This window comes from Alosa pseudoharengus, unplaced genomic scaffold (assembly GCF_046254945.1).
Source record: "Alosa pseudoharengus isolate Yale_2024_CS ecotype anadromous, Long Island Sound unplaced genomic scaffold, YU_APseudo_1.1 YU_APseudo_1.1_scf_8, whole genome shotgun sequence".
Lineage (NCBI taxonomy): Eukaryota > Metazoa > Chordata > Actinopteri > Clupeiformes > Clupeidae > Alosa > Alosa pseudoharengus.
Genome location: NW_027468870.1, coordinates 28,346,877 through 28,373,947, shown reverse-complemented (window position 1 = coordinate 28,373,947; position 27,071 = coordinate 28,346,877). Strand labels below are relative to the sequence as shown.

Genomic DNA, 27,071 nt, shown 5'->3' with positions numbered 1-27,071 from the left:
AATCTCCCTCTCTCTTTCTGTCTCTCCGTCTCTCCTCCCCCCATCTCTTTGTATGTCCAGCTGGCTGCTCCACAAAGGCTCCTCCAGCTTGAGACTCCCGAGGCAGCCGCGTTCCCCAGACACTTTGTCCCGCTGCTTTTCCCACTCCCCTGGGAGGGGTTTCTCTTAAGCTAGATGAAAATGAAGAAGGGTCAGTGGAGAAATAGAGGAGAGAGGAGGAAAACTGACAGATATGCACGCTGATCAAAACATGACCTGATAAACACAAGGTAACACAGAGGAAGCAACGCAAAGTGAAGGCAATTGTGGATAGATGTTTAGATCAGTGAGAAACACTGCAAAGAACCATATAACTTAAGATATCAAAACATGCCACTGGTTGAAAGATAGACTTCACAAGTGGATGGGTATGATTCAAGGCCTGACAAGCACCACTTGATGACAAAACCACCACTCTGTGATGAAATGTTCAATGAGTTATGAAGGCATAATACCACACAACTTAGCTCACTATGATCACAAGCAGAACGCATGAAATTCCAGGACACCCATTTATAGCCCTTACTTCATCTGATTCAGGCCGGCTCCACCCCAGCTCTCAGCCAGCCCGTGTGAAAACCACGCTCGATCGGCCCGTCGAGTTCCCCTCTCCGCGCTACTCTGTATGGGGACGCGGGCCGGAACTAATAGGATTGGATCTGATTCATTAGGCTCTCTTTCATCGCCCTGGTTGGAATTTCACCGCACGTCGCAGGTCCCACTGGGTTCCCCCCAGCTTTTGACAAGGGCCTCCGCAAGAACCGGGCCAGCATCATCTGAGCTTGTGTAATTGAGCCCGAAAATAGTGGGCTCACCTCTCCCTCCGCCGCATACCGCCTTGCCCCGAATAAGTCTGTCGCCTCGGAAAATGAAGGAACAGCTCTGAGGGCCCTTGAGGGGGTGTTTTCCCAAGCAGACACAGCACAGGGGCATTTGGGACTGGAGAAATTGCATCTGAAGTATTGCACCACGCCGGATATCCTCGACTGCTGTGAATCTGAGGCCCTGGGTGTTTTCCCATTCCTCTACAGCTAAAGTGTGATATCAGATAAAGGCAACTTGAGTGGATAAAACAACACCTATTCAGTGACTGAGGTGTCCAACATAAACTTACTCTGGAAGGGAGGAGGGAGAGTTCCTGCTGAAGGGTTTACGACACTCAGAGAAAAAGGAAAACAATGCCAGCTCAGAAGATTCTAGAAACAAATTATACACACAATAAAATATATATACTGTACTACTAATAACAGGAGGAAAAGTATAAGATGTTAAACAAAGATTTCTTATGGGCCATCAGTGTGAATTCTATATTCCTTTTTGTGTTACAGGGTTACCACATTCACATAAAATATGTAGGAGTCAGCAAATATAAGCTACAAATAACATTATCATAATACATCTACTAGAGTTTGGAATTAATGTCTTTGCTGCATCCTTGTTACATACATGCTGGTACTGTCAAGTTAACTTTCAATGATAGGTTTCACAACATTTTTTTTGAAAAACTCATAAATTACTAAAAAATCATAAGTTATTTTCAACTGCCACATCAGTCAATTCTGTTTAGGCAACTACCGGGATCAGACAGTCTTTGCTGTGGATCATCAAAAAGGATCTGTGATGGCGTCTGAGGAATTTAAGTGCCAGGGCACCCAGAGCTTGCATCTGTTGTCATTTTGTCAACAAGACACATTAAACATTGGAAAGAACATCTGAAAATATGTAATAATAGGCAAGACCTCTAAGATGGAAATTGTGTTACGTTTATGATTTTTCACCATAATGGCATAATATACACAATTCACTTCAGCTATAAAAACAAGAATGTTTATTACAAAAGCTCAGAATCCCCTTAACAAATTCTTAAATATACAAAACTAGGAGTCCAACCTTCCAAACACAACTCAAACAAAAACATAGGATAGAAAAAAACGATGGTTGAGAGTACACTTGTTGAAGCATCTTATCTCCAGCCGGGCACATCCTAAGTGAAGTCCAGTATTCTGTGCCAAGTTGGCATGACGCTCCTCTTGCTAGTGGGTTCTCAGGGGCTTGGCATAGACCGGCTCCAGAAAATGCAGGGGCAACAACATGAAGAGCGCTGCCAATAACACCAAACTGACCAGGGACAACAGCACGTAGCGCCCAATGAAGAGTTGGTCCACAATCTGTAATGCAAGACAAACGAGGAATCCTGATTATTCACAGAATGTACTCTCCAGTTTCTCTCCATGCAGCGTAAACAGAACACTGTCTTTGATATTACTGAAGGTCTCCACCAGCCTGAATAATAAGCCTGACCCATATTTCACTCCATTATGCAGTTCCTCAGTTTCTCCAGAGGATGTCAGCAGAGTTCCTTTCAGTACACAACATACACGGGGTTCTCAATGTTTTTGGTTCCAAGGACCCCTTTTGGGGGAGAAAATATTCCGAGGACTCCCTCATAACCGTAACAATTAAGCATTTGTCATTTGTATTCTCTAAAGTTGTGGACAGGTCCACTATCCCATGTTTTTTTGGCAGATGTGCAACTTCGCCTTTTATCAGTCTTGGATTTTGTATCACTTGACAACATGGACTGACTCAAACATTTCTACACATTCATCAGCTAGCTGGCTAACAAATAAGCCAAGCTAAGCAGTATTAGGAATAGACACAATTTGCTTGTTTTATGGGTGAAAAGGGGCATCATCTGTAGATATAAATTTTTAAAATGATAAAACTCAACTTTATAATTTTAAGCAAAATTTTTTGCGAACCCTTTCGCTATGGGTCGCAGACCCCACTTTGAGAACCACTGCACTACATAACATAGATGTGGCAGATACTTTGCCATTCAAAAGAATCAGAACTACGTTGCACAGTTTGCAAAATCTGACATTTTTTCACATACACAGGAAAGGCGTCAAATTCTTTGTACTATAGGTAGGGGATTTCCCACAGTGGGCGATTAACAATCAAGGCTATTTACATTGCACAGTATGATGTGAGTTCCAGCACTGATACTGAGGGACTGGTGGGGATTTGTAGCTGTGACAAAAGATTTAACAGCCACTATATGCCAAATGACACCTGTTAAACAAAAGTTTATAGAGTGACTGCTCAGCAATATCAAAGGTTTACATAACCAGAAATCTACATTTCCCATTGGGGGAAAGGCCATAGATTTTGAATAGTGCTTTGATTTTGGGACTATTACCCCACATCCCCTTTTTCCTTCCCTCTCTCTTTCTCTTTCTCTCTCACGCATATTCTCAACCTCTTGCTCACACCCACACAGAGTGATGAGGGAGAAGAATAATAAGCACATCACCAATCCCCTTTTGGCCCTAGCCTGGCTGAAGCCTGGGACCCAGATCATATAAGAGCCCCTCGTATACGACCTGGCCATTACAGGCCACGACAACACTGCTGTGGCCTGAATATATGGCTGCGATGTGTGAAGGGTGGGTGGGAGGCTACTGTCTCCAGTGGATGCTGTGTTCTCTCGTTTAACGCATCTCACTTTCTAATTTGCCAATTAGGCGGCTAGCAAAGCGCAGAGCTGGGGCCATGTTTTATTAATGTGGCATTGAGCGTGCAGCGCAGGGCCCCTGTTTGGAGCCCGCCTAATTGGCACTGTGATATTATGCCTTTGTATAGAAGCGAGAGGTTGGTGGTGGTAGCTTACATGCCACACAGCTAGCTATCCAAAGAATGGAATATCTGCCATAGGCAATCTGCAAGTCAAATTGCATACAAGGTCGGAAACTGTGAGAGGTAGCCATTTACTTTGTATGCTGATAGTCAACAATGTATCAACAGTGTATTAGTGGTTTTAGGTTGAATGATAATAATCAAAACAAATCCACAATTCATTCAAGGCAACCTGTCTTGTTATTTCCTAAATGTTTTTTTTTTGGCCAATTTCAAATACAGGTGTTGTGCATGGTTCAATCTCCATGTTACACAGAGTTAGATGGTTAAAGTTCAGCTTTGTTTCAAAGACCCTCATAATCAAGTGTGATCTGGCCAGTTGCATAGTCATTTAAACACTTCCATATACCCTGCACAAATTATTCGGAGAGAAAATGTAATCATCACAGGTTTCACTACACACTACAGCTCTGGAAAAAAAAAAGAGACCACTGCACATTTTTCTGATGTCATCCTATGGTTGCTGACTGAGTTGACGTTCATATTTGCAGTGGTCTATTCATTTTGAATGTGACCTACAACTCATTCAAATGTCACTCAGCAATGTAGGATGACATCAGAAAAATGTGCAGTGGACTCTTAACTTTTTCAGAGCTGTATATTCCATTGGACTTATAAAATATGTTTGTTTGTGGACAAGGGCACAACCTTATTGTCTAAACACAATTATTTTACAGCCACATCATTTTGAAAAGATACCAGCCCAAAGGGTATCAGACCGTTTTCCCAGACAAAATTCAATCTCTCTAGTTTGTTGTAGATGTTTTCCAGAAAACGGTTCAGGTCGGTTAATTTTGATAGTAGCCTACCCCTGGGTCAGCTATATTACCTGAACTTCCTTGACAGGAGAAGGAATCTCGGAGGCGCGAGGGAACAACAGCAGAATCAGAGTTATGATGAGAGCCAGGAGAAGAACAGGGACGATACCTAATCTTCAGAATAAAAACGATTAGATTAGTGATGTTTAGAATTAAATGAGTGTCCACGGTAATGGATTATCACCAGGCCTCGCGATAACAAGATTCTACTGAAATATGTAATGTTTTGTAGACGGGCAATCTTACTTCGCTGAGCCAGTTGTTCTTGATAGAAGTATGCTCACGGCGCTAGCCACAATCCACACAAGAGCAATAAGGAAAACTCCTGTACCCACTCCTAAAAACATTCCAGTCATGATGATAGTGCCTTTGCCGATCCGACACGATTAGTTTCAGTCTGGAGGCTGGTTATAGCTTAAGGAGCATGGTGAGATAACATGTAAACTTAGATAAGCTAAGAAGACTAGGTTTAATGAATTTAAAGCCAAATTAGTTCACTTCAGCTCATTCAGTCCACATAACGTTACTGACTAGTTCTAGCTAGCATCGACACGTTACTGTCGCAGACTAGCAGCTATGATTTGATCACCGATGGTGCATTTGGTGGAACACATTACTCTAGCTAACGTTGGAGTTATGAAGTAACGTTAACGTTAGGCTATAATGTTAAATTACAATAACAAGAACCATAACGAGCAACGTTGACGTCGTCCACGTTACCGTTATAACGCAGCCTAATCATGATAGCTGCTAAGTAAACGATATCAGGGTGCACACACACATACTAGATGGTAAAATAAGTCGTACGTATTAGCTTCTCACTTACAGCTACAAAGATTCTTCTTATTTGTAAGCTAACCGTAACGTTACCAGTCTTTGGATAGGGAGCTAGCTAACATTAGTTAATGTAGCATTGGCTAGTTGCTAGCTAGGATAGCAAGCTTGACCAGAGAATGTCTAATAGCTGGCTTGACTCACTCACTGGCGGTTTCAAGCGGTTTGCTTATAAGTTAACCGTTAGCCAGACAAGACAGCATCTTACACGCCATGTAAATCACTTCTGCTTCGTTGAATGTACCGACAAAATAACAACGGCTCAGGCAATGATCATCATCAATGATCTCGATTCATACTATGAAGTCCTGAAGTCAACGTTACTTTGGCAACAGCAAAGCCAACCTGAGATGGCTGTGCATTATGGGAGATGTAGTTATTAAGCTGGCGTCGTGTTCCCAGCTTCATTCGCTTTTGAAAGGAAGGAGGGTTGAATTAAATGAGAATAGTTATTATGAATAGTGTAGGCCTATTGTTGTTGTTATTATTATTGTTGTTAGCATTATTATAATTGTTATTGTCAATCCAGATCTATTTTGAGAAATTGTTTGGTCTACACTAACAAATCGAACTTTGACTATTTTGTAGTCTAATTACTACTAGCCTATCTAAACCTGAGTATGTCGCATTATTTTCTTTTAATAATCTGCTACAGTCTACTAGGCTACTGTAGAATGTAGGTTACAATTTACACCGACAGGGGGCCAGCGGGTGCCGTGCTTCTTGATGGAGATGCGCAAGGCCTGTGGTGTATGGTATGCCACTGGAAACAGAACAGTGGAGGTGTAGGCAAGGGGTACCGCGAGGCAGAAGGGGGGGATGGTAGGAGGGGTCTTACATGGCAGACGTCACTGGTTGTGTAGGGGAGTATAGGCTGTGTTGTCAGCCTAGTGTCAGTCTGATGAAGATTGGCATTCAGGTAAGCTGTCATTCATTTTCAATGTCAGAGCATAGACCAGGCTAGCACTTCAGCGTCTTTTTTTCTTCGGTCTCATTACAAAAGGCAGGACATTATTCATACAGACAGGGCCATGGTAGGGAGAGAGTGAAGGGGGATATCGAGAGAGAGGGAGAGAGAGGGAGAGAGAGAGAAGGGGTGGGAGGAGGGAGAGAATGAGTGAGCAAGAGGGAGGGAGGAAGACAGGAGAGAGGAAAAAGAGAAGAGATACAATTTTCTGGAGGTGGAGAGACTATTGGATTATTTTATCGCGTTGCTGCGTTTGGATTTGTAAAATATTATGGTAATTCGGCAGGAATTCTTGTAATTCCTTTAAAATGGCACACCGGTGTTTGCCATTTTACGCAACACAGCGAGGGCACTTGTAATCTCTTCTGCTACATTTAGTGGAGAGGAATGCATTAGTGAATTTGCTATCTTAAATTCAAATTAATTAACTAATTAATAAATTAAATTTCTGAGATATAAATTATTGATTTGTTCATTATTTCGTGTGATCTATTGAGAATCGAACTGTTATACATTTTAAAGGATAAAAATGGGCAGTTGCATAGGCTATACCGTTTTGTTTAATTTCACCTCGGTGCATCGGCGACTGTTCAAGAGACTACATTTTCCTTGAGCCCTTTTTTCGTACAGGAACGTAAGGATCAGCAATAGACAGGTTCTAGACAACTGATCGTGAAGTAATTTAAGGCACAGTGTTTCAAAGGACAACAGTCCACAGTCAAAAAAGGCCTGACTTTTAGGCTGCAGAAAAGACAACCGTACCGTTGCATTTGCTTTGATCTGATGTAGTGGGATTTACTTTGTGCTTAGATTAGCCTACCTGCAAACTTTTCAGACTGTTGGCTATGTCATGACAAACATCCGGTTCGGCAAGAGCGCAGTTGGAATTGTGAAGTTTTGCATACATTAGTCATATTAACGTTTTCACTGTATTTGTTGTTTTCACTCTAAAGTTTATGATACATTGTGGCTTTAAAATCCTAAGTTAAGCATGTATATTTTTTTGCTAAAGAAACGTATTATTCTGATTGTGCTGACTTCAGAATATAGCCAAATACTCACTATGACAATTGCGCAAAGTGGAGTTCAGTGCAATGCTCATCGAAGACTTGTAAAACTTCATGCGAGACATCCTTTAGATAATAGCTGCCCTTGCCACATTTTGCTCAAACATTTAGAAGAATTTGGCTTTGGCTCATATTATCTTTAGGTCAAAAATTGCAGTTGTATGATTTTTGTGTTACTGCAGGCGGTTTTAAGAAATAAAGTTTGCATTGTATATAGTAGTTTCACATGTCTGATGTAGTGGGGTGTGGCATACAAAAACATTGTGCAAGCTTTGCAGAACCTGCTTATGTTTTTTTACCTTGTAAATAGGCTTATAGGAGCCGCTAATAATATAGGTTATACCTATATCTTGTTTAATTAAGCCAAGGTGATTTATTTTTCATAACCAATATTAAACATTTTATGGAACAATTAGGCAGTTTTCTCTTCATTCTCTTAGACAACCTACTATTAAAACATACCAGTGTGTGGTGAACTATCAGTGTGTAATGGTCGTTGTCTGATAGACACGAGTGGTTGGATAGTGGCAATTTAAATGTTGAAATCCCTGCTGGGATCTTAATTGATGATTTGTGTCATGGGACAACCAGCCTAGGGGCAAACACTGCCAACACAAAATATTCAGACATTATTTGCATATTCTGATTCCCCATGTTAGCAGTAAATTACGTTATGAGGAGCAATTTTGTGAGACCTGCAGCTTTTCCAGTCTAATCACTAAAAGAGTGATTCCGGCTCTCTCAAATGAAGGAAATAAAACACAAAAAGAGCATATGTTACCAGCCAATTGAAGCATTTATGTATGGACATAAAGCTATTCGGAAAATTGGAACTATCTTACTGTAATTTGCTCAAACCGAATCCAATGTTTAGAGCACAACATTCTGTAGATATCATTAAGATTTGTGGGTCTTGTTTGTCAGGCAATGCTTTATTGTCAGACTCCACAGTGCCTTAATATATCCCTCCTAGCTGGGTAAAGGGAAGTATCATATCAGTATAATTTGTAAGGCCTATGTCTTGATGGACCTAATTCTAAGCATGTCTGCAAGGGTTTGAATCAGTATCTTATTCTTTTTCTTCCTCAAAGTTGCTCTTTTTAAATTGTGCTGGCTATCCTTGGGCCATTGAGGTACGTGTGACCTCTGCGAAGAAAGGTAATGGCACACCTTTAAGCCCAGTTGATCCCAATGACTCTCTGAGGACCAGAGAGACCTGCTATTGCCATTGGACAATTCCACCTTCCAACGACATCCCCATGCTTGCTGCTGCCCCGCTCAGGCGCTTAGTCGCTTGGCATAGCAGGCGGGTTTGCCTCCGGGGACCCACAGCGTGAGGCAGATTTGCTTGATTTATGCCCCTAGAAGAATTTTTGAAAGCAATATGCCTTCTTTCACAGCCATCACACCACAGCCCAAGCCAAGTGTTTGGGGTATTAAGCTATATGTGATAGCAGTTATAAAATATGGTGCTAAATATACCTGAAAACATTGGTGAAACTGCATAACAAAAATGTTATTTATAATACTGACAGTGGGTAGAGTGTAACACATGGCACATAATGTTGTCAAACAGTTCACCACCAATTTGAATGGCAAAGGATTTAAAGCGATGTTAAGTAGTGAAGAACAGTAGTTGATGTTATTTTTCAAACTGTAAAACATTATCACACCTTTTTGTTTTGTGGCATAAACAAACAAACAAAGCGAACAAGCAAACTAAATCTATTTTACACCCAAACATCTATTTAGATGCAAGCATCTTGATTTCCAAAGGCTGGCCTGATTGATTTTCATAGTTGTTTAGGTGAAGAAGTCATCCTGAATTAGATTTAGCATATGGTCCCATATTAGACTTATTATCACACATACAGAATTTACCACTGTGTCAAAATAATACTAGCATTGACTACAGTCGTCAAAAGAGATGGCCAAACTATCCTCATACTAGATGTTTCTTGCTTTTTTAAAATGGCAGTTTCTTATCATGCAGGTCAAGATCAATATAAGTGTTATTATGAATGGTGGTCCATTCTTCTATATTTTAGCATCTCCTCGGTCAATCTCCTTAGTCATTCTCAGGAAGGTGTAATGGCCAAAAAAAAAGTTTTTCACTGTCAAGGCATCGCTCACGTGTTTGTGGTGCTATTAGTTGGTGTCAGACTGCCACATGACGCTATTCACGGATGGAGAAGAATGCTCTTCATTGCTAATGTTGCTGAGACGCCTGTGCCAAAGCTATCACCTCGTGACTGGTGACGTGGGCAGGGGTATATATAGCCTGTAGCACACAACCCATCGTCGTCTAAGGTCATTCTCATTCTGGCCAAATAAACTTCCAAGAACATCCAACGACAGCCACATGCAAGCTTCGCTCACTATTCTAGTTATTTTTTTTTGGTTCCAAATTACTGGAGCCATTCAACAGAAGATTGATATAGGGAAGCACTCTAAGTGGTAATGAAATTACTTGGCAGAGTCTATCATGTGAGTTGTACGTGATAGCCTATATAGTGTGTTAAATGTAGACCCTCATCTATGCTAGTGCAACTGTGACCTTAATGGCTGACTAGAGCCATGTTCTGTATCATCAGGATGCAGTATTGTGTAACTGGTAGTGTCACTTAGAGCATCACTGGAGCATGGGGCAATTAATGTTTCAGGATTTCACTCAACGTGCCACATTAAGATGACACCATCATGAAAGTATGAATCCTCTTTTGACTGTTGAGCAGGTTCTATACTCTTTTGATCCCGTGAGGGAAATTTGGTCTCTGCATTTATCCCAATCCGTGAATTAGTGAAACACACTTAGCACACAGTGAACAAACAGTGAGGTGAAGCACACACTAATCCCGGCGCAGTGAGCTGCCTGCAACAACAGCGGCGCTCGGGGAGCAGTGAGGGGTTAGGTGCCTTGCTCAAGGGCACTTCAGCCACACCTACTGGTCGGGGTTCGAACCGGCAACACTCCGGTTACAAGTCCGAAGCGCTAACCAGTAGGCCACGGCTGCCAACACTACTGTATATATCTATATTTGCACTTCATTGTATGGACTGTGCACTGTCCTTGAACACTTAGAAAGTATTTGCAAAGCATTGTGCTGAAAGGAATGCAGAATAGCCATTGAAATGAGAAGACCCCCAGCTATTCATGTAACCTTTCGGTACAGACATGAACTTGTCCCAGGGTCTTGTCAGATGAGATGATGATGGACAGCACCTCCAGCAGGTCCGCAGGGAGAACTGGTGCTGGGCCTACTGGTTGTACTCTGGGCTGTGCTGGACAGTAGGCATATGGCTGTGAGTTATGGCTGCTGAAAGAGCCCATTACATTATATTATCCCAGTGCAGGTCCTCCTCACTGCTCAGCCTGGCAGAGCAAAAGTGATTAGGGGGCAGCGCAGCGGATAGCTGACACAGTGGTCCCAGTGCATCTCCAAGCCACTGCCTGGCTGGAGATCAGCATATTATCAAATGAGAGAAATGATAGCTGGTGAGCCGTCACCGACCTGGGATGAGCAATAGAGCCAGGTTCAGTCGGCATCGCTGTGGCATGCCCTATTGGTCGGTGGGGCTTTAGATTGGCCAGCCATTGGCTACCTGTGTTTTGCTCATACCTGCAGACACAGCTCAGCTCAACTCATCTACTTTACAGACTAAATGTGCAGTTCTTAAACTACCATTTTTTCCACACTGACAGAAACCTGCTGGCAGAAGTCATTTAGTCTGGCAGAGCCAAATTAGCATTAACAGCTCCTTAGCCCACAAGGTAGTCAGTGCAGAGCAGGATAGACACTATGCTTCAGGGTGTATGTGTATGGAGTGTTTCCTGATAATGGGTGACACCTTATAAGCTCATCTGCTGTGTCCTCGCCATCCTTCTGTACCAAACAATGAGTTCACCAATAAGCTGTATAACATTTAATTAATACTTTCTACAATCATTTTTTGTCGTGGATGTGTAGCTAAAACCTAATATAGCCAGATGTACCAAACATCTTAAAACTTTACTTCCAAAATAAATGTGAAATGTACCACAGTGGTAAATATTTTATTATTATTTTATGATTATTCATATTTAGATATATGAACATGTCATAAGCATATTGTAAAACAGGCTGCATTGAACAGCAGGCAGTTCCAGGCACCAAGTTTGCAACTATGGGTGAATGGTTGAACAGCTGGAGTGTGGAGATCCAGCGTGTGACAGATGCTGATTCTGGACTGAAAAAAGCCAGAATGGAGCTTTATGGGCCGTTGACTGGCAGGAATGAGGAGAGATGTAGCACACAGCAGCATCAGCAGTATCAGCAGAAGCAGCAGCAGCAGCAGCAGCACTGGGAAAATAAGACAGGCTGGGAACTAAACACACAACTCCACACTACGCCCAAACACTTAATTTGCCTATGTTAACCAACACTCACTAATCAAAGCATGGCACTGGCACAACAGGAAGTTCATACAGCGACGGGGCTTGTACCTGTACACTGAACCTCCAGCCACGTCACCGGTCGCAGAGTGACGGCTTTGACATAGGATTCTCAGAAGTGCATGGGGCACAAAGTGTTCCTTATCCCTGAATAGTAGCTTATGATAGCATTGCTATCCCTGTCACAGTGGCAGTCAATAGAACACAGTCAAGTGGAGAGTACATTCACATCCCATAAAAGCATGATATAAAAATATAAATCCTTGTAAATCTAGGTGAAGTGGAAGTGCACTTTATTTTCAACGCAATACATGAGTTCTATTTTACAAGGCTTTTGCCCCAAAAAATTTTAAGGAGTGCCTTTCATCCTAGCAATATAAAGCATTAAGGCATGCTAGCCGCAGGGATACCGTAAAGCCCTTGGCTTTCCTTGGCTTTGGCTTATTAGATGATTTAGTGACCTGCTGCAGCCAAAACCTTTGAAATACCAGCATGGATTCAGCACTACTTATGCAGGGTCTTTCTCTCTGTGTGCCGTGAATGTGTATGAAGTGTATGCCCACACACTTAAAATTTGATTAAAATCATGTTTCAGTTTGTGAAGAGTAAAATCAATACTAAAGTACTTTGTAATTGAAACATTGTAGCCAGTCAACCAAGATCTGCTAATAGTAGCCACTGGTTAAAACATCAAATCAAAAGGTAAATTGGTTGTGAGTTTAAATCCTGGCTGAAGCTAACAAACTGCTCAGAAAAAATATTCTGTTGGCATTTTGCATTGTCTAATAGTCAACGTATTCTGGATTATCCAAATGATTGACAGCTTTCATCTGTCTTTCATGGTTTTCTGTTTTATCTCTTTAAATTCCTTTGGCTTAGTGCAGTAAGTGGAATTATATCCTTGTTATTTGCAGTGGCCTCTAATACAACTGTTGCGAGTCACAGTTGGTTAAGTAGTTTGTGTGTGCTGTAAATTCAGAGCAGCCTTTTTCTAAAGTAAAAGATGCATATTTAAACCCAATACTGCACGTTTTAGATTTGCAAAATGTAGTTGACTAGCTTCTTTAGTCGCCTTTGGTTTTGTCATGTTATAGATAGAGAGATGTCACAGGACAATGCGTAATGTATTCTGACATTTTTAAACTATCAATTGGCAAGAATGTCCTTTTAAAAGGATATACAGTATGTAGATTATATCAGCCAAGGAAGTCTAACAATGATGTATACGAAATTAAAAAGAACAATGAAATGGAAATGTTCAGTTTTGATTACTGTTGCTGCTCTCCAAAAGGATGTGTGAAACTTTGTCTATACAGCGTCTGTTTTGGTAATTATATGAATCATGATGTCTTGATCTTCTTTTCTTTGCATATTTAGTCTCGGACAGGCTAGGCTGCAACAGCAGATAATCTGAAGAGCTAAAGACCCGCTTCCACACAGTGTAACTCGCCAGATAAAACCCAAGACAGTCTAAACATCAGTTCACTTAAAATGTCATTGCCTTTAAAAACCAGGGCAGGTATGATGAAGACGTTCCAGGAATGAACATGTGCCAAAATGGAATGCTAGCTGTGTTATCAGGAGTAAAACAGCCCTCTGCACCTCGATCCCCTTTTCATTTTGTCCTTCAGAATAGAGTTGTTGACAGCACTGTGCTAAAAGTAAAATGTAAACAGCTGTCACTAGTCAGGCGAAATGTAGATACAAAGAATATGGATGGCTGCCATGTGCAGACCAAGATGAGGACGGTTCGAAAGGGAAACAGAGCTGTTGGCCAGGGCATGCGTGGTCTTTACCAGACTGATGTTATTCCCAGTTGGAAGGCCTTTATTTGACTGCATTTATAACCGAGGTGAAAGATAAGAAAAAGACATGTCATCAGGCGTCACTGATCGCTTGGGTCTCAGCTCCCCACAGACGAGCAGGGATGTTCAGCACTGTGGCCAGGGTATTTATAAACAGCTGTAGACATTTAATATAGCCAATCACACCACACGTCTCAACTTTCAGCGATGTTTAAAGACACTACATCCTCCGTATGCAAAAAAAAGAGTACATATCACTGCACGCAGAGCCGGCGAGTTGTGGAAAGAGTTAACCATTTCCTCCCCGGTCTATAGGAAGCATGGAAAAGAGGGTAAAGGTCACGGTGACTTCAGAAACCGGAGGGGAATTCCTCACTGCCTTGAGAAGCTCACTGTCGTCCCAGCTGAGCTCCGTAGAATGTGCCTATGATCCCATCACAAAAGCAGAAGTTTGCTGGATCTTGACATCTCTGCTCTGTGTGCTGTGCTTCAAAGCCGAAGTGTTATCTATTTCCAACTTGGCTTTTGTAAGGGAAGGGAGTTCTTCAAAGAGAGGGAGTCAGGGGTGTTTGTATTCTTTTTTCTCGCTGGCCTCCCTTATTGTTGGACAGTTGGAGATCTGTGTGCGCGGTGTAGAGCACGAGGCTGCCCTACGAGACGCAGCTGGAGTGGAGAGCCTGGTGAAAACTGAAAGCCCCCCCCTTCTCCAAACCACCCACTCACACATAGACTTCAACACACTTACACACACACACACACACACACACACACACACACACACACACACACACACACACACACAGACTCTCTTTCTCACTCACTTGATGACATACACACACACACACATTCATACAGACACTATCTCCTCTCTCTCTCACACACACACACACACACACACACACACACACACACACACACATACATACTCTGTCTCTCACTCAAGCACATGCACACACACATACACACAAACACACACACACATACACACTCACTCACTCACTCACTCACTCACTCCCCCCGTCCCCATACCCATGGTTCATTCCTTAAGTCCCTGGACAGGAAGCCCGGTGAGCAGCCGCTGTCTGGTTTGGGAGCGAGGCTTGTGCTGGCCGCGGTCCAGCTCACCCTGGTGTTCTGCTCCGAGTGGAAAAGCGCGTGAGCTGGAAGAGAGCTCTGAAGGGGCCGAATTAAAGCTAAGGGCCGACTCAAATAGAACAAATGACTTCTCAAATCACAAAAGGCATCCACACATGCATTCACAGTGTGCCCAGACTAGGCAATAAATTGAGGATATCCTAAAGTCATAAAGCATATTCAATCTGTTCTGGCTCAAGACATAGACATGTCGCCAGCTCAAAAAAACAGATGAACCAGATTTATTTTCTTTATTATTTTCTTTCAGGTGGTGTTTTGTCATTGTTACAAATCTTGTAGACAGATCAAATGGCATTGAGACAAAAAAGCCTTTGTCAGAAATGATGCTTTTAAATAGGGAGGAAGTGGTTAAGTTCTACCAGCTTTTCATGCGGAATATTTTTAGTGTGAAATTCCTTTTCCTGTTTGGATTCTGCTTACAAAGAGGAAACAGGAATGAAGCTCTATAACAGAAAAGTGCCACCATTAAAATAAGGAGAGCATGTGTGCTTTTGTGTGTGTGTGTGTGTGTGTGTGTGTGTGTGTGTGTGTGTGTGTGTGTGTGGGGTGGGGTGTGTGTTGCATTGCATTGCGGGCCCTGTGTTGTGTCTAGCCCAGCTTGGTCAGCTGTGCAGTGGTTTAATGTGGAGTTTAAAGCCCCTCCTGACGCCAAGTTGGGTCCAGTTACCCCAGTGGGAGTACCTGCCATTGTCCTCTAAATCCCTCCTAATTCCCAAGAATTCAGCCATCTTGGCCTTTAAGTGCAGCGCTTGTGCCATGGAGAATCTATTAATCGTACCGTTTCATTCCTTCCTCTTTTTCCCTATCAGAGGAAGTGATTGAACATGTTAGGGAGAGCTGTCCATGCACTCTGTCAGAAAATCTCCATTGCTCTCTACTGCTGTCTGATAGACGGTTTTCTTCCTTATGATGTGTTAATTCACATGTAAAATAAATGGAGGAGGAATACATTTCTCTCCAGTTCTTTGTCCAGCCAGATCTCTCTCTCAGTTGATGTATTGTGTTGTGGTACAAAAAGTTAACCGTGGCAGCTTGTGGATACATTCATCAAGTACAGGTCAGTGCGCACATCCTAGCTTCAGGACAGGATGAATCCAAAAACTGCTGAAAAAAGGATCCACTCATTCGGTTTTCTCCTTTTTGGTGTGTTTTTTATTTGCGCTTGGACCACGTTTTGACAGCGTTTCAAGCAGATCCGAGGGTCAAAAGTATCTCTTAGCACAAACAAAGGAGAAAAATGATTGTGCGGACTCTTTGTTTAAGGTACTTCTCTTTCTTGTGTCTCCATTGCACTACTATCTTTACTACTTTTTTGAAGGGATTAAATGTGCATATGAACCAGCTCGCTGTCGTCATAGTAACATGAAGTATGAAAACCTCGGAGCAGCTGTTGTTATCATAGAGTTTGAACCGCCGGGGGGCTGTGCTTGCAAAGCACTATGGGACATCAGCTGTGCAAACTCCCACTGGTTTCCAGATAATGTCAGTTAACCTTCCAGGATGTCTGATAAGTCTAATTGTTTTGTTTTGATTAGCCAAGTACTGTATGTTAAAGATCCGTTACATATGGGAAAACTCGGATTAGTGAAAAAAGCAATAAACAACTTTGTACATAAAGTAATAATAAAATAATTAAGAAAGTAGGCCTAATTATGATGAATTAAAAATGTGATGCAGGTTTACTATATATTAGGGCAAAACATGTTTTTACAATGATTCTAAACAAGTCATAATTAATAACAGTAATGCCGATAAGTGTGGTAGTCTCCTGTCTCCTGCAGTTGTACACATTATCTCCAGTATATGCAGTCCTCAGGCTTCAGTCTCTGATGGCGTGCCCGTGATTCATTAGACTGGTAACCTAATGTGATATATGTGGTGTGTGTGTCTGTTTGCTAGTGAGTGTGTGTTTATGTATGATGCTTATGATGTTTGTGTGTGTAGGTAGGTAGGTCTCTCCCATCCTTGCCCACTCACTCCAATCCTCCTTGGAGCAGCAGGACTGGTGTACGTGTGTGTGTGTGTGTGTGTGTGTGTGTGTGTGTGTGTGTGTGTGTGTGTGTGTGTGTGTGTTGAGAGAGGGCTAGGCGCCCAGGCGGCAGGGCCAGATGTGCTGCTCTGCTGCCTGAAGAATGCTAATGCTTCCTGTGTGGTTTTGGTGAGTAAAGGCGGTGATTAGTCCGCCAGGCCCCCGGAGGGAGCTGCTCTGCTCCACTCCGTCCTAATTCACTTTGACGTCAACAGGAAGGTTACCTGGGTCTCCGGGGGCCAGGAGGAAAGGACTGGGGATGGTAAAAGAGTGGGTGGTAAGGAAAAGGGGGGGGGGGGGGACTTCAACTGCGGGGCTTGGGGGAGATTATGGGAAGCAGCGGGAGGTGTGATGAGGGACCAACACGACCCTGAGGAAACAGGAGATACGCTCCCTGAGAAGAGAGAGAGAGAAGGAGTGAAAGTAATAGAGAGAGAGAGAGAGAGAGAGAGAGAGAGAGAGAGAGACAGACGCATCCTCATCCTTCCACCTTTGCTGGAGATTGGGGGTATGGGACTTGTAGACACCATGGCGCCCCCTCCTAGTTCCCCCAGCACGCTCTTGAGAAGACGGACGCGGAGAGAGCGAAAGAGGGAGAGAGACGGAGACACTCCTCAACCTCCTTTCACCTTTACTTTAAATCCCTGTCAAAGGGGAACCCGTAGACAACACTCCCTCCCTCCGTCCCTCCCTCCCAGTCTGGCTGTCTCCGTGTGCATGTTCCCCTCTGTGTGTTTAAGCCTCCCACTGAGTCAGGGCCAGGCTTACCGTGTGTACCTGGGCCCTCAGCGCGAGCACGCCGACAGAACACTACACCCTTGTTCTCTACAGTCTGGGGTTAGGGAAGCCCAGCAGGATGACTGCTTCGAGAAGAAGAAGAAAAAACCATTAGAGTGAGAAAACAACACCTCCACCCCTAAAAATATCTTTGAAGAGCTGCATGTGGCCGCAAAGTTGATGTTATAACTCTGCAGCTACAAAGCCGGCACTTTGATTTCTCTCTTGTTTGAATACCAAAATTGAGAAACACTCTCTTTGTAGTGATCCTAACCACAGTATTTACTGTGCATTGTTTCATTGGTGGAGGCTGGGTTTGTTTTAGAAGGTATGTGTATTATCTTAAATCCTTGGGGCACTTGAGGAAATGTGGGTTGAATGAGAGCTGGTTGTTAAAGGGAAATTTCAGGGCATATTGCAAAAAAGTCAGGACAATTGTAGTACGATTCTCATAATTTTTGTCCTTACCGAAATTTTTTGACCAAAAAAACATCTAAAAATAGGACCCAGGTTGAAATATGCCGGAGTTCCCCTTTGACCATCACATTGTTAGCACAGGAAGGGACAAAAGACATAATGGTCACATTTTAGCAGTGGAGGGGATATACGCGATAACTGTCACATTTTAGCAGGAGAGGGAACGTAAGGAGCGGCAAGTCTCTTTAATTGAGTGTGAAAGCAGCTGGGCATTCTGAGCCATTTCCCCTGTCAGTGGCATGGAGCGAGTGTCTCTCTCGCTCTCCCCTCTTCCTCTCTTCTCCTCTCCTCTCATGTCTCTATTTCACCCCCTCCCCCTGTCTTTCTCCCTCTCCCCCTTCTTTCTCTGTCTCCCTCTCTCTCTCACTTGCTCTGCCATCACTCTTCCCCTGCCCCCCACCTTCTCCCTTCTCCCCTCTCTCTCTCTCTCTCTCTCTCTCTCTCTCTCTCTCTCTCTCTCTCTGTGTCCTTGTGGCCCTAATCACACTCAGATTTGGCCTCTTACGAAGCCCTGCCGCGTATTGTTTTACACTTAATTTTGTTAGACCTAACGAGATTCCGCTAATTAAATCTCCTCCGGGCTGGAGAGCCCTTTTTCTCCTGATGGGTGAAATGATTGTTTGTAGATGTTTTGAAGCAAATAAACATTTTCCGTCGCGGTGCCAAGGGGCGGATAACAGTGTGAGACAAATCTCTAGTCCGATCGCTTTGCCATTGTCAACTTTAAGAGGCTTCACCAGTCATTAAGTTTCCGTATCCAGCATGTTTTCATGCCATGTGTTTTTGCATGGCACGAGTGTAAGGGTGTATTGTGTTCTTGCATTGTTTAAAATGAGATGGATGGTTATATGAACTTTGGGAGCGCCTGGTGTGGCTGTTCCATTGTATAGATGGGGAAATTAGTGTTTTTGAGGGGGGGGGGCATTGTGTTTGGCATTTGCCCACTGCCATTGTAGTGGCCCCTCAGGAGGCTCTCTTAAACTATTGTGGGACCCGACCTTCTGTTTCCCGCCCTGGTCTCCGGGCACACGGTGCCAACTTGGCCCCTGATGACCTCTGTTGCTCTCGAGCGAGGGCCTCACCTCGGTCTCTTTACCCCTTCATTGGGTTTTGGGAAGGGTGCCCAAGCGCTCGCAGAGGGCACAGACGAAACACAGCCATATATCAGGTTTCTGCCACCTGTTGCCCGGCTTTAGGGAAGGGGGCAGGTCCACTGAGATGCCCTGGCATCAGCCACTGCCAACAAGCCACGCTGTCAGGGGCAAGCGGAATCTTCCGCTTTGAATTATCTTATTCCTCCAAAGGCAATATATCACTGCCTAACGCTGATATGTAAAACCAGTGTTTTTAGGAAGTGTTTATTACTCAAAGGAGAGCAAACAACTAGAAGCATGCATTTAATGAATGCATGTCGCTTGGCTCTGATTCTCATGTTCATATAATTAACATTAGTAATATTCAGACTTACAGCCACTTTATTTTACAGTTGTTGTATTAGAGTTGTAGAGTTGTATTTCTAAAGTGGAGAGATATTAAGTTGTTATGCCACTAAATGAGCTCACTGCACAGAGTGATTATATTACTGTTACAGAGATCATATTTTATGTCTGTTTCTTGAAGTGTAAAATTGAGTGAAAACCTCCTTTAACCTCTGTAGCCTTGCAGTCTAGAGTACCAAAGTGATATCACTTTCCCCCTGGCCACTGTGAATCATTTCTTGGTCAGTAGTTCTGTTGTTGTTCTGTTATCATGTTCATCAAATCAGAGGCAAAACCTATTACATGAGTTGACTTGTCGTTTTGCAAGAATAGATGAAAACTATTTTCACAAACATCTGCACTTGTGATAAGTTAGTATATTATTTGTTTACATTATAAAGCACTGCTATAAAGTTAACATGCGGGTGGGGGAGGGGGTGTACAAAGGGTACTTAAAGGCACAAGACAGCAGGGGGTGAGAGAAGAATGAGCAACCCCCTATGCCAAAATGAAAGCTGAGACCAACATTAAACTCACATAAAATAGACTGGAAGACAACGCATAAAGAAATCTAATTAGCCATGCAAGAACACTAATATTTATTGTGATGAATATGAGAAGAAGCAAGACAAGGGTTTGGATCATGTGATTGTTCCATAACAAATACCAGCAAACATTACAGATAGGCATTATAAAGCAGATCACTGCAGTGCTGCTAGTACCAATGGACATGGTATACACATAGACCGGACAGTTAAACAAACTGGATAAGTGGATGATTGACACTGATATCTGCTATTATTGCCTGTCATATAGCTCTGTGGTCCCATGATAGAGAAGGATGATCGGCCTCTGTGCACATACACAACAGGATATAAGACAGAGTGATAATTCAATAGCAGAATATACATTAATGTGTAAAGCTTTATGCATCAAAATGTTTTTTATTTTCAGTGTGATTCCTGAGTCTGAACATGTGTTGTGTGCTAACCAGTGCCTCAAAAAAAAAAAAAACTAAAAAAAACAAATTCAAATCAATTCAAACAGCGGCCATGGCCATTATTATACTCGATATGAATACATTCTAATGATCTTGAAAATATTTCCGTTGCCTGTTAACGAGTCAGATACATACACATTACATACACATTACAGGTCTAACAACAGGAAATGGCGCTTCCATGACCTTGCTATGCTGCCTTTAAGTTCACCTTCGAGCAGCTCATCTGTTTGTGCCTTTTTCTTTGTTTCACACCCCGATTGCCTACTACCCCCGACCTCCTCAGAGCTCACCTCAGCCTCCGCCATCATCGCTAGCTTTGCAGCTCCTCACTCAGTGTCTGTGCTTTAGCAGGCATGATTAAAATTATGTTGATTTAGCTTAGCTTGCCCCCCACCCCTCACCCACACCAGCAGCACCACCATCTCAATGGAGGCTTATTAGTTTGAATATTTTTTTATTTATTCCCATTTCTTGGGGTCCCCGTCGGCATTTCCAATTACTCTCGCCGTTCGGCTGTAATTGCCTCCGTGCTAATGGCCGCCAGACAATCGTGCTAAATGAGGTGAGGGCGAGAGAGGCAGCGAGCTCGACTTCATTAAGAGCTAATGGGATTTTATTGGGGGGACCGAGGACCCGGCTCATCAAAAAAAGAAAATGGAAGGAAAACAAAACAGATGGAGGGAAAGAGCCCAAAAAACGAGCGATGCTAAAAAAGAGCTGCTCTTTTTTTTAAATGAGCATTAAGGACAAAACATCATTCCTCTGTCTCCATCGATGCTACAACTCCCTGACAATGAATGCACTGTTGTACTGTTACTATAATACTGTTGTGTAGTCATCAAAGATAAGAAGTGTCCAATCACATTTTTTTTGTGTTATGTCTGGTGCCATTTTAGTTGTCTGATGTTTTAATTTTAAGGATATGTACTTACATATTTGCAAGTCCCATAATGGGAAGATCACCATCTTCACGGACTGCTTAGCCACAGGGGATTAGAGGACATATTCACACATCATAAATAGGTACCAAACTAGCAGATATTATGTACAGGAAAGATATTACAGTGCTTTAGACTTGTTAAGGAAAGATTGTCAAGTAAGAATTGTAGAATAGTTTAATACCAAACCATCAGCTGAAATAAAAAAGATAATAATAATACTAATAATAATAACAAATAAATAATAATAATACCCTGTCCAATTAGGATATTTTGAAAAGACTGTGGAACAGGACTTAGGAAACTGGAGCCTTATATTAGTATATATAGTATATATAGTCTCTCTGAATCAGGTCTCTCTATTAGACGTGGTCTTTTATAGCTTGTTAAAGTCCAGCTTGTAAATCTAACATTGTTTCAGCCATTTCCCCTCATCAGTGTCATGTTTTAACACTGCTGTCAATTAGCTCCTGAAGCTGGGAATGTGACTCACGCTAGAGTGTGTGTTATATGTCAACCATTTGTCAGAAACTAATAAATGTCTACTTGTCTTGTAAGACGTTTCATGTTTTAAACCACGACTAAAATGAGCTCTCAGGGATTTGTGAATCACATATAACTCAATATCCTTAAGTGAAGTTTTTATTGGAGATAGTACACATAAAATTGAGTCTCAGACCTGGAACGTTTAGTTTAGAACTTGCATTAGCACTCTGTACCCATTTTAATTCCTGACCACCTAAACACACAGTACGCACCCACTCAAAACACCCCCCAGAATGCACACTCCAATACACAAACACACACACACACACACACACATACACACACACACACACACACACACAGAAACACACACACACACACACACACACACACACACACACACACACACATACACACACACCCACACATACACACACACATAAACACAAGTGAGGTTCAGAGTATGTGGTTAGCCAGCTGTCATTGCCCACCCTTGCACTGACTGTAGTAGGCTGTGGTTGCAGGCCAGCGTCTGAAGCCCCCAGTGCCCCCTCCTCCTGCCCCTGCCACCCCCGTTAGTGCCCCCTCCTCCTGCCCCTGCCACCCCCGTTAACAGCTGTCCTGCAGCTGCCAGAGTCCCCCCGCTGGGGCCGAGTGGTGCAAACCTCTGGGGTGAGATCTGTGGTATGGCGGTCTCCTTGGCAACCAGCGGAGCGGCTTGTGTGCGCGAGAACAATCCCGCCACTGAATTTCCCTGGCCTCCCCGCGCCTCGGCTCTCTGAGCTCAGCACGCGGGAATGCCACACTGCCCGAGCCCAGCGCAGGACACAGGGCAAGAGAGACAGAGAGGGAAAGAGAGAGAGAAAGAGAAAAAGAGGGAGAGAGAGAAGAATTCACGCTAACAGTAGCTATAAAAGGAATAATGGGACAAGAGGAGAGGGAAAAGAAGGATGAACAGAGAGAGAGAGAGAAAGAGAGAGAGAGAGAGAGAGAGAAGTAAGATTTTTCTCCCAACAGTAGTTAAACAACAAGATTGAGAGAGAGCAAGAGAGGGCACATCAGAGGAGAAAATGTGAATGCCAGCTTTCGTCCAGCTACCTTCCTAGCAAAAGTAAGGAAAGTCATAATGCCATAGAAGTCAAAGAGGATCAAGAGAAGGAACCCTCTAACAGTAGTCTCGAAAGGAATGACACTAAGAGAGAAATATTAGGAAAGTGGTCACATGTTTCAATAGGTGTCACAAAATGGAATGGGTAGAGTGAAAGGAGTGAAAAGATGACAGCTCGAGAGAAAGATTGAGAAGGGAAGATAAAGTAGTCATGGAAATGATGGCAGACAGAAGGAGAGATAAACTAATGGGGAGAAAACAGATTTGCCTTAAAATATTAAATAAAACGATGTCGGAGAGAAACGGACAAAAAGAGAAATCAGAAGTGGAGAGGAGAGAGAGGGAGAAAAAGAGGAGTGTTTGGCCTTTACACAAGTAGTAGTCATGTTAGCCAGGGTCTGTGTGAGGCCCTCACCTACCCTGTGGCCCATGGGGATCCCTCTGGTGCAGGCCTTATCTCTAGGCTCCAGCAGTGGCACACACACACACACACACACACACACACACACACACACACACACACACACACACACACACACACACACTCTCTCTCTCTCTTTTACACACACACACTCTCTCTCTCACACACTCTCTCTCTCTTTTGCACACACTCTCTCTCTCTCTCTCTCTCTCTCTTTTGCACACACTCTCTCTCTCTTTTGCACACACACACTCTCTCTCTCTCTCTCTCTCTCTCTCTTTTGCACACACACTCTCTCTCTCTCTCTCTCACACACACACACACACACACACACACACACACACACACACACACACTCTCTCTCTCTCTCTATCTCACACACACACACACACACACACACACACACAACCTTATGAGTCTGGAGAGCTCCATGTGAGGGGCCCAGTCTCATTTCTTGTTCGCTCAAGTCACTTATGGCTTCATAACTTTGCCATTTTGTGACACATATTTCCTTTTCTTGTCTATTGTGTTCTCCATATTATGCCCTTCACTTGTGAAAGTAATTTAGAGTGCAATGGGCTCTCTGGTGTTACAAAGTGAATAATTATTCCACACCGGAAAAGTTAATTTTTTTGCATCACTTTATATGCATCAAAAGTACATGTGTGCATCATGAGTCCTACCGACTGTATTCACCAGTGCATGAGCACAAAAGACATCCTCTTCGAGGTACAGCTTCACTATACGCCGGCTGTTGTGTGTGTTGCCTATTGTTATCTGGAAGGGCAAAGTATTTTTATAGTCACACGTTATACATGGCGCTACCACCCACAGCCCGTCTGTGCAAGCGCCACGTGCCAGATGCATCTAGATCTTTAGTGTCAATGGCACATATGCAATTGTGCTATTATCCTAGCTTAAATACGAGATATGCATCCAGTATATTGTATCAAAAGAATGGCATGTTTACATAGTTGGATTGATCGGTGTATAACAGTTGATGGACTGAGATAGCCATGTTTTTTTGCTCTATGTATGTCCATTAACTGAAGTGAATCCAATGATGCGCCTACAAAAGCATTGACTATTTGAGCTTCAATAAACATGAATTTGTCGCTGAATCAAATCATATAAGTGAGGAGCAAGGAAAAAGAACACACTTTTGGAAGCTTGAGAATATTTTTTTTCTTAAATGGTAATGGAAATACATACTGAAGGGTGGTGGTGGGTGAGGGTGGTGGTTGCAATTTGGTTTCCATGGAAACAGAATTCCTGCGAAAAGGTCACACTCAGAGGCAGACTTGGAAAGGCACAAGAGGATTATTGGGGATTTAGCTGGGAATAAAATCATTTTTATTCACTTTTCATGTATTTTTGTCATATCTGAATAATGATAAAAGAAAGAAAGAAAGAGAAAAAAAATCACTGGGAATGAATAGTGCAATTTACATTGCTGAAAGAGAAAAAAAAACAGCGCAGGCAGGCTCTTTATTATTATATATTTTTTTCATCCTTCCCTTTCTTTGAAGTCAAATTGAAAAGAGTGGTCGACAGTGCTGGTGCATAGCTTTGTGCATGTCGCTGATACGCACTCGTCCGCCTCCTCCCTCGCTCCCGTCCTCTCCCTCTCCCTCCCTCTCAAGTCCGTTTAATTAAGTCCGTCTCACTGTTCTTCTTCTTTTTTATTTTTATTCTTTCTTTTTTTTTTTTTACCTTCTTTCTTCTCCCATTTCTTTATTTATTTAACTGCTCCATCTTTTGACATTTCGGGGTGTCATCTACCTCTTCCTTGCCAGTTTGCAAATTTTAGAGATTTGACTTCATCTTTGGAGAGAGCAGAAATGGGCTATTTTAAAAAAATAAAGCCCCCCTCGGGTGCAAAGAACACTAATAGGCATTCTGCAAAAGTGTGATTCATAAACTACTACTTCAGGTACTAGTGCTGTATCTTAATTCTAACGCTATACGACAGTGATTTGGGTCAGGCTCTGGTCCGACATGCTCTGCCTAGCGTTGAATATTCTGAACATAAAGCTGGAATAGAGGTAGTCATAACTCACTGTTCAGATCAATTATTAAATAATTTAGTCCTCTAAAATTGCGTCAAAATGTCAACAGCTCATAAGGACTGCTATGTCTTGTGGTGCTGATGTATTGCATCAGTGTGTTGTTCCTTCTACAAGTGACTCTCCAGTGTGCACCCTTTCGTTTTTATATGTACTGGAGTCAGTCATTAAATGTTCAGAAGTGTGTAACCAGGTATATAATATTACAAAGTACTCTCATAAAACGTATAAACACCACCACAAAATCACTGGTATTCCACTTTCTAATGCTTTTGCAATTTCACATAATGGTCTTCACGGATGTTAATGTTGTTATTTTATTAAATACAATAATACAATAATAGCTACATAACTATGAAAACTCATTTAAAACCGCTTAAATACTGCTAACTAACTGCTGCTAGCTAATTTTACAAAAGAAGTACAACAACAGTAGTGCTCTGAAAAGTAGTGCAACAACAGTAGTGCTCTGAACAGTAGTGCAACAACAGTAGTGCTTTAAACAGTAGTGCACTAGTAGTGCATTGTTATCTTTATCTGTAGAGTGTTGACAGTGGTCGTGCTAGTAATGCTGGTTGTAGTTATGCTGGTATCAGTGGTATTTGCGGTGGTGGTGTTGATGGCGGTAGTGGTGATGGTCGTGGTCGTGGTGTGGTGTGTTCTGGTCTGCGCTGAGGCCGGTGGGCCCCCGTCCAGCAGCCCCTCCATCAATCACGCACTCTCGGATCCCTCTGCTGAAAGGGGCCGCGGTGCTGCAGCAGGCCACCCATCCAGCCTGCTGCTCTGGGGGGATCTGGTGTCCTCCTGGCCCCTAATGGGCTCCAGATGTCCAGCCAGCCTCCCAGGCAGCCCAGCCCAGCCCAGCCCAGCCAGGCTCCTCTCTGCTGTGCTGGGCCCAGGGCAGTGCTGGCCAGCCTCTTCCTCTCCATCAGCCCAGTAAGAGGCTGGGGCCCCACTGGGACCTCAGCAGCCACTAGTGCAATAGAACTGTGTGTAGTGTGTGTGCATGTGTGTGTAGTGTATGTGTGTGTGTGTGTGTGTGTGTTTGTGTGTGTGTGTGTGTAGTGTATGTGTGTGTGTGTCTGTGTGTGTTTGTGTGTGTGTGTGTGTGTGTGTGTGTGTGTGTGTGTGTGTGTGTGTGTGTGTGTGTGTGTGCGAGAGAGAGTGTCTGTTTGTGTAGTGTGTGTGTGTGTGTGTGTGTGTATGTGTTTGTTTATGTGTGTAAGTGTGTCTTTTCCATTATGTTTGTCTGTGTCTAGAGAGAGAGAGTGTGTGTGTGTGTGGTAAATATAGTCTGTCTGTAGTGTATTTGTAGTGTGTGTGTGTGTGTGTGTGTGTGTGTGTGTGTGTAGTTTATGTCTGTGTGTGTGTGTCTTTTCCATTGTGTTTGTCTTTGCATAGTGTGTATTTGTCTGTGTGTGTGTGTGTGTGTGTGTGTGTGTGTGTGAGTGTATGTGTAGCGTGTGGGTGGG

General features: G+C 43.0%; 2 protein-coding genes across 2 annotated transcripts in view; one reads left to right on the top strand and one right to left on the bottom strand.

Annotated features, from left to right (window-relative positions):
• Positions 1 to 1,786: 1,786 nt before the first annotated feature.
• tmem218 (transmembrane protein 218) lies at positions 1,787 to 5,724 on the bottom strand. The gene is made up of 3 exons (XM_076274009.1): positions 4,803 to 5,724; positions 4,568 to 4,670; positions 1,787 to 2,207 (listed from the first exon to the last, which is right to left on the bottom strand). The coding sequence occupies exons 1-3, from the start codon at positions 4,910 to 4,912 to the stop codon at positions 2,073 to 2,075; spliced, it is 348 nt and encodes a 115-aa protein (XP_076130124.1). The 5' UTR covers positions 4,913 to 5,724; the 3' UTR covers positions 1,787 to 2,072.
• Positions 5,725 to 6,214: 490 nt separating this feature from the next.
• The window catches only part of LOC143111422 (homeobox protein PKNOX2-like), a 54,559-nt gene continuing 33,702 nt past the window's right edge, over positions 6,215 to 27,071 (top strand). The window contains exon 1 of the mRNA XM_076273659.1: positions 6,215 to 6,309. The gene's annotated coding sequence lies outside the window, so the exon portion shown is untranslated. The remainder of the gene's footprint in view (positions 6,310 to 27,071) is intronic.

Coding starts and splice junctions, on each gene's coding strand:
- tmem218 (XM_076274009.1), bottom strand. CDS start 4,912: ATGACTGGAATGTTTTTAGGAGTGGGTACAGGAGTTTTCCTTATTGCT. Junction 4,671..4,802: donor AGAACAACTGGCTCAGCGAA/GTAAGATTGCCC, acceptor TTTATTCTGAAG/ATTAGGTATCGTCCCTGTTC. Junction 2,208..4,567: donor CTCCTGTCAAGGAAGTTCAG/GTAATATAGCTG, acceptor CTTGCATTACAG/ATTGTGGACCAACTCTTCAT.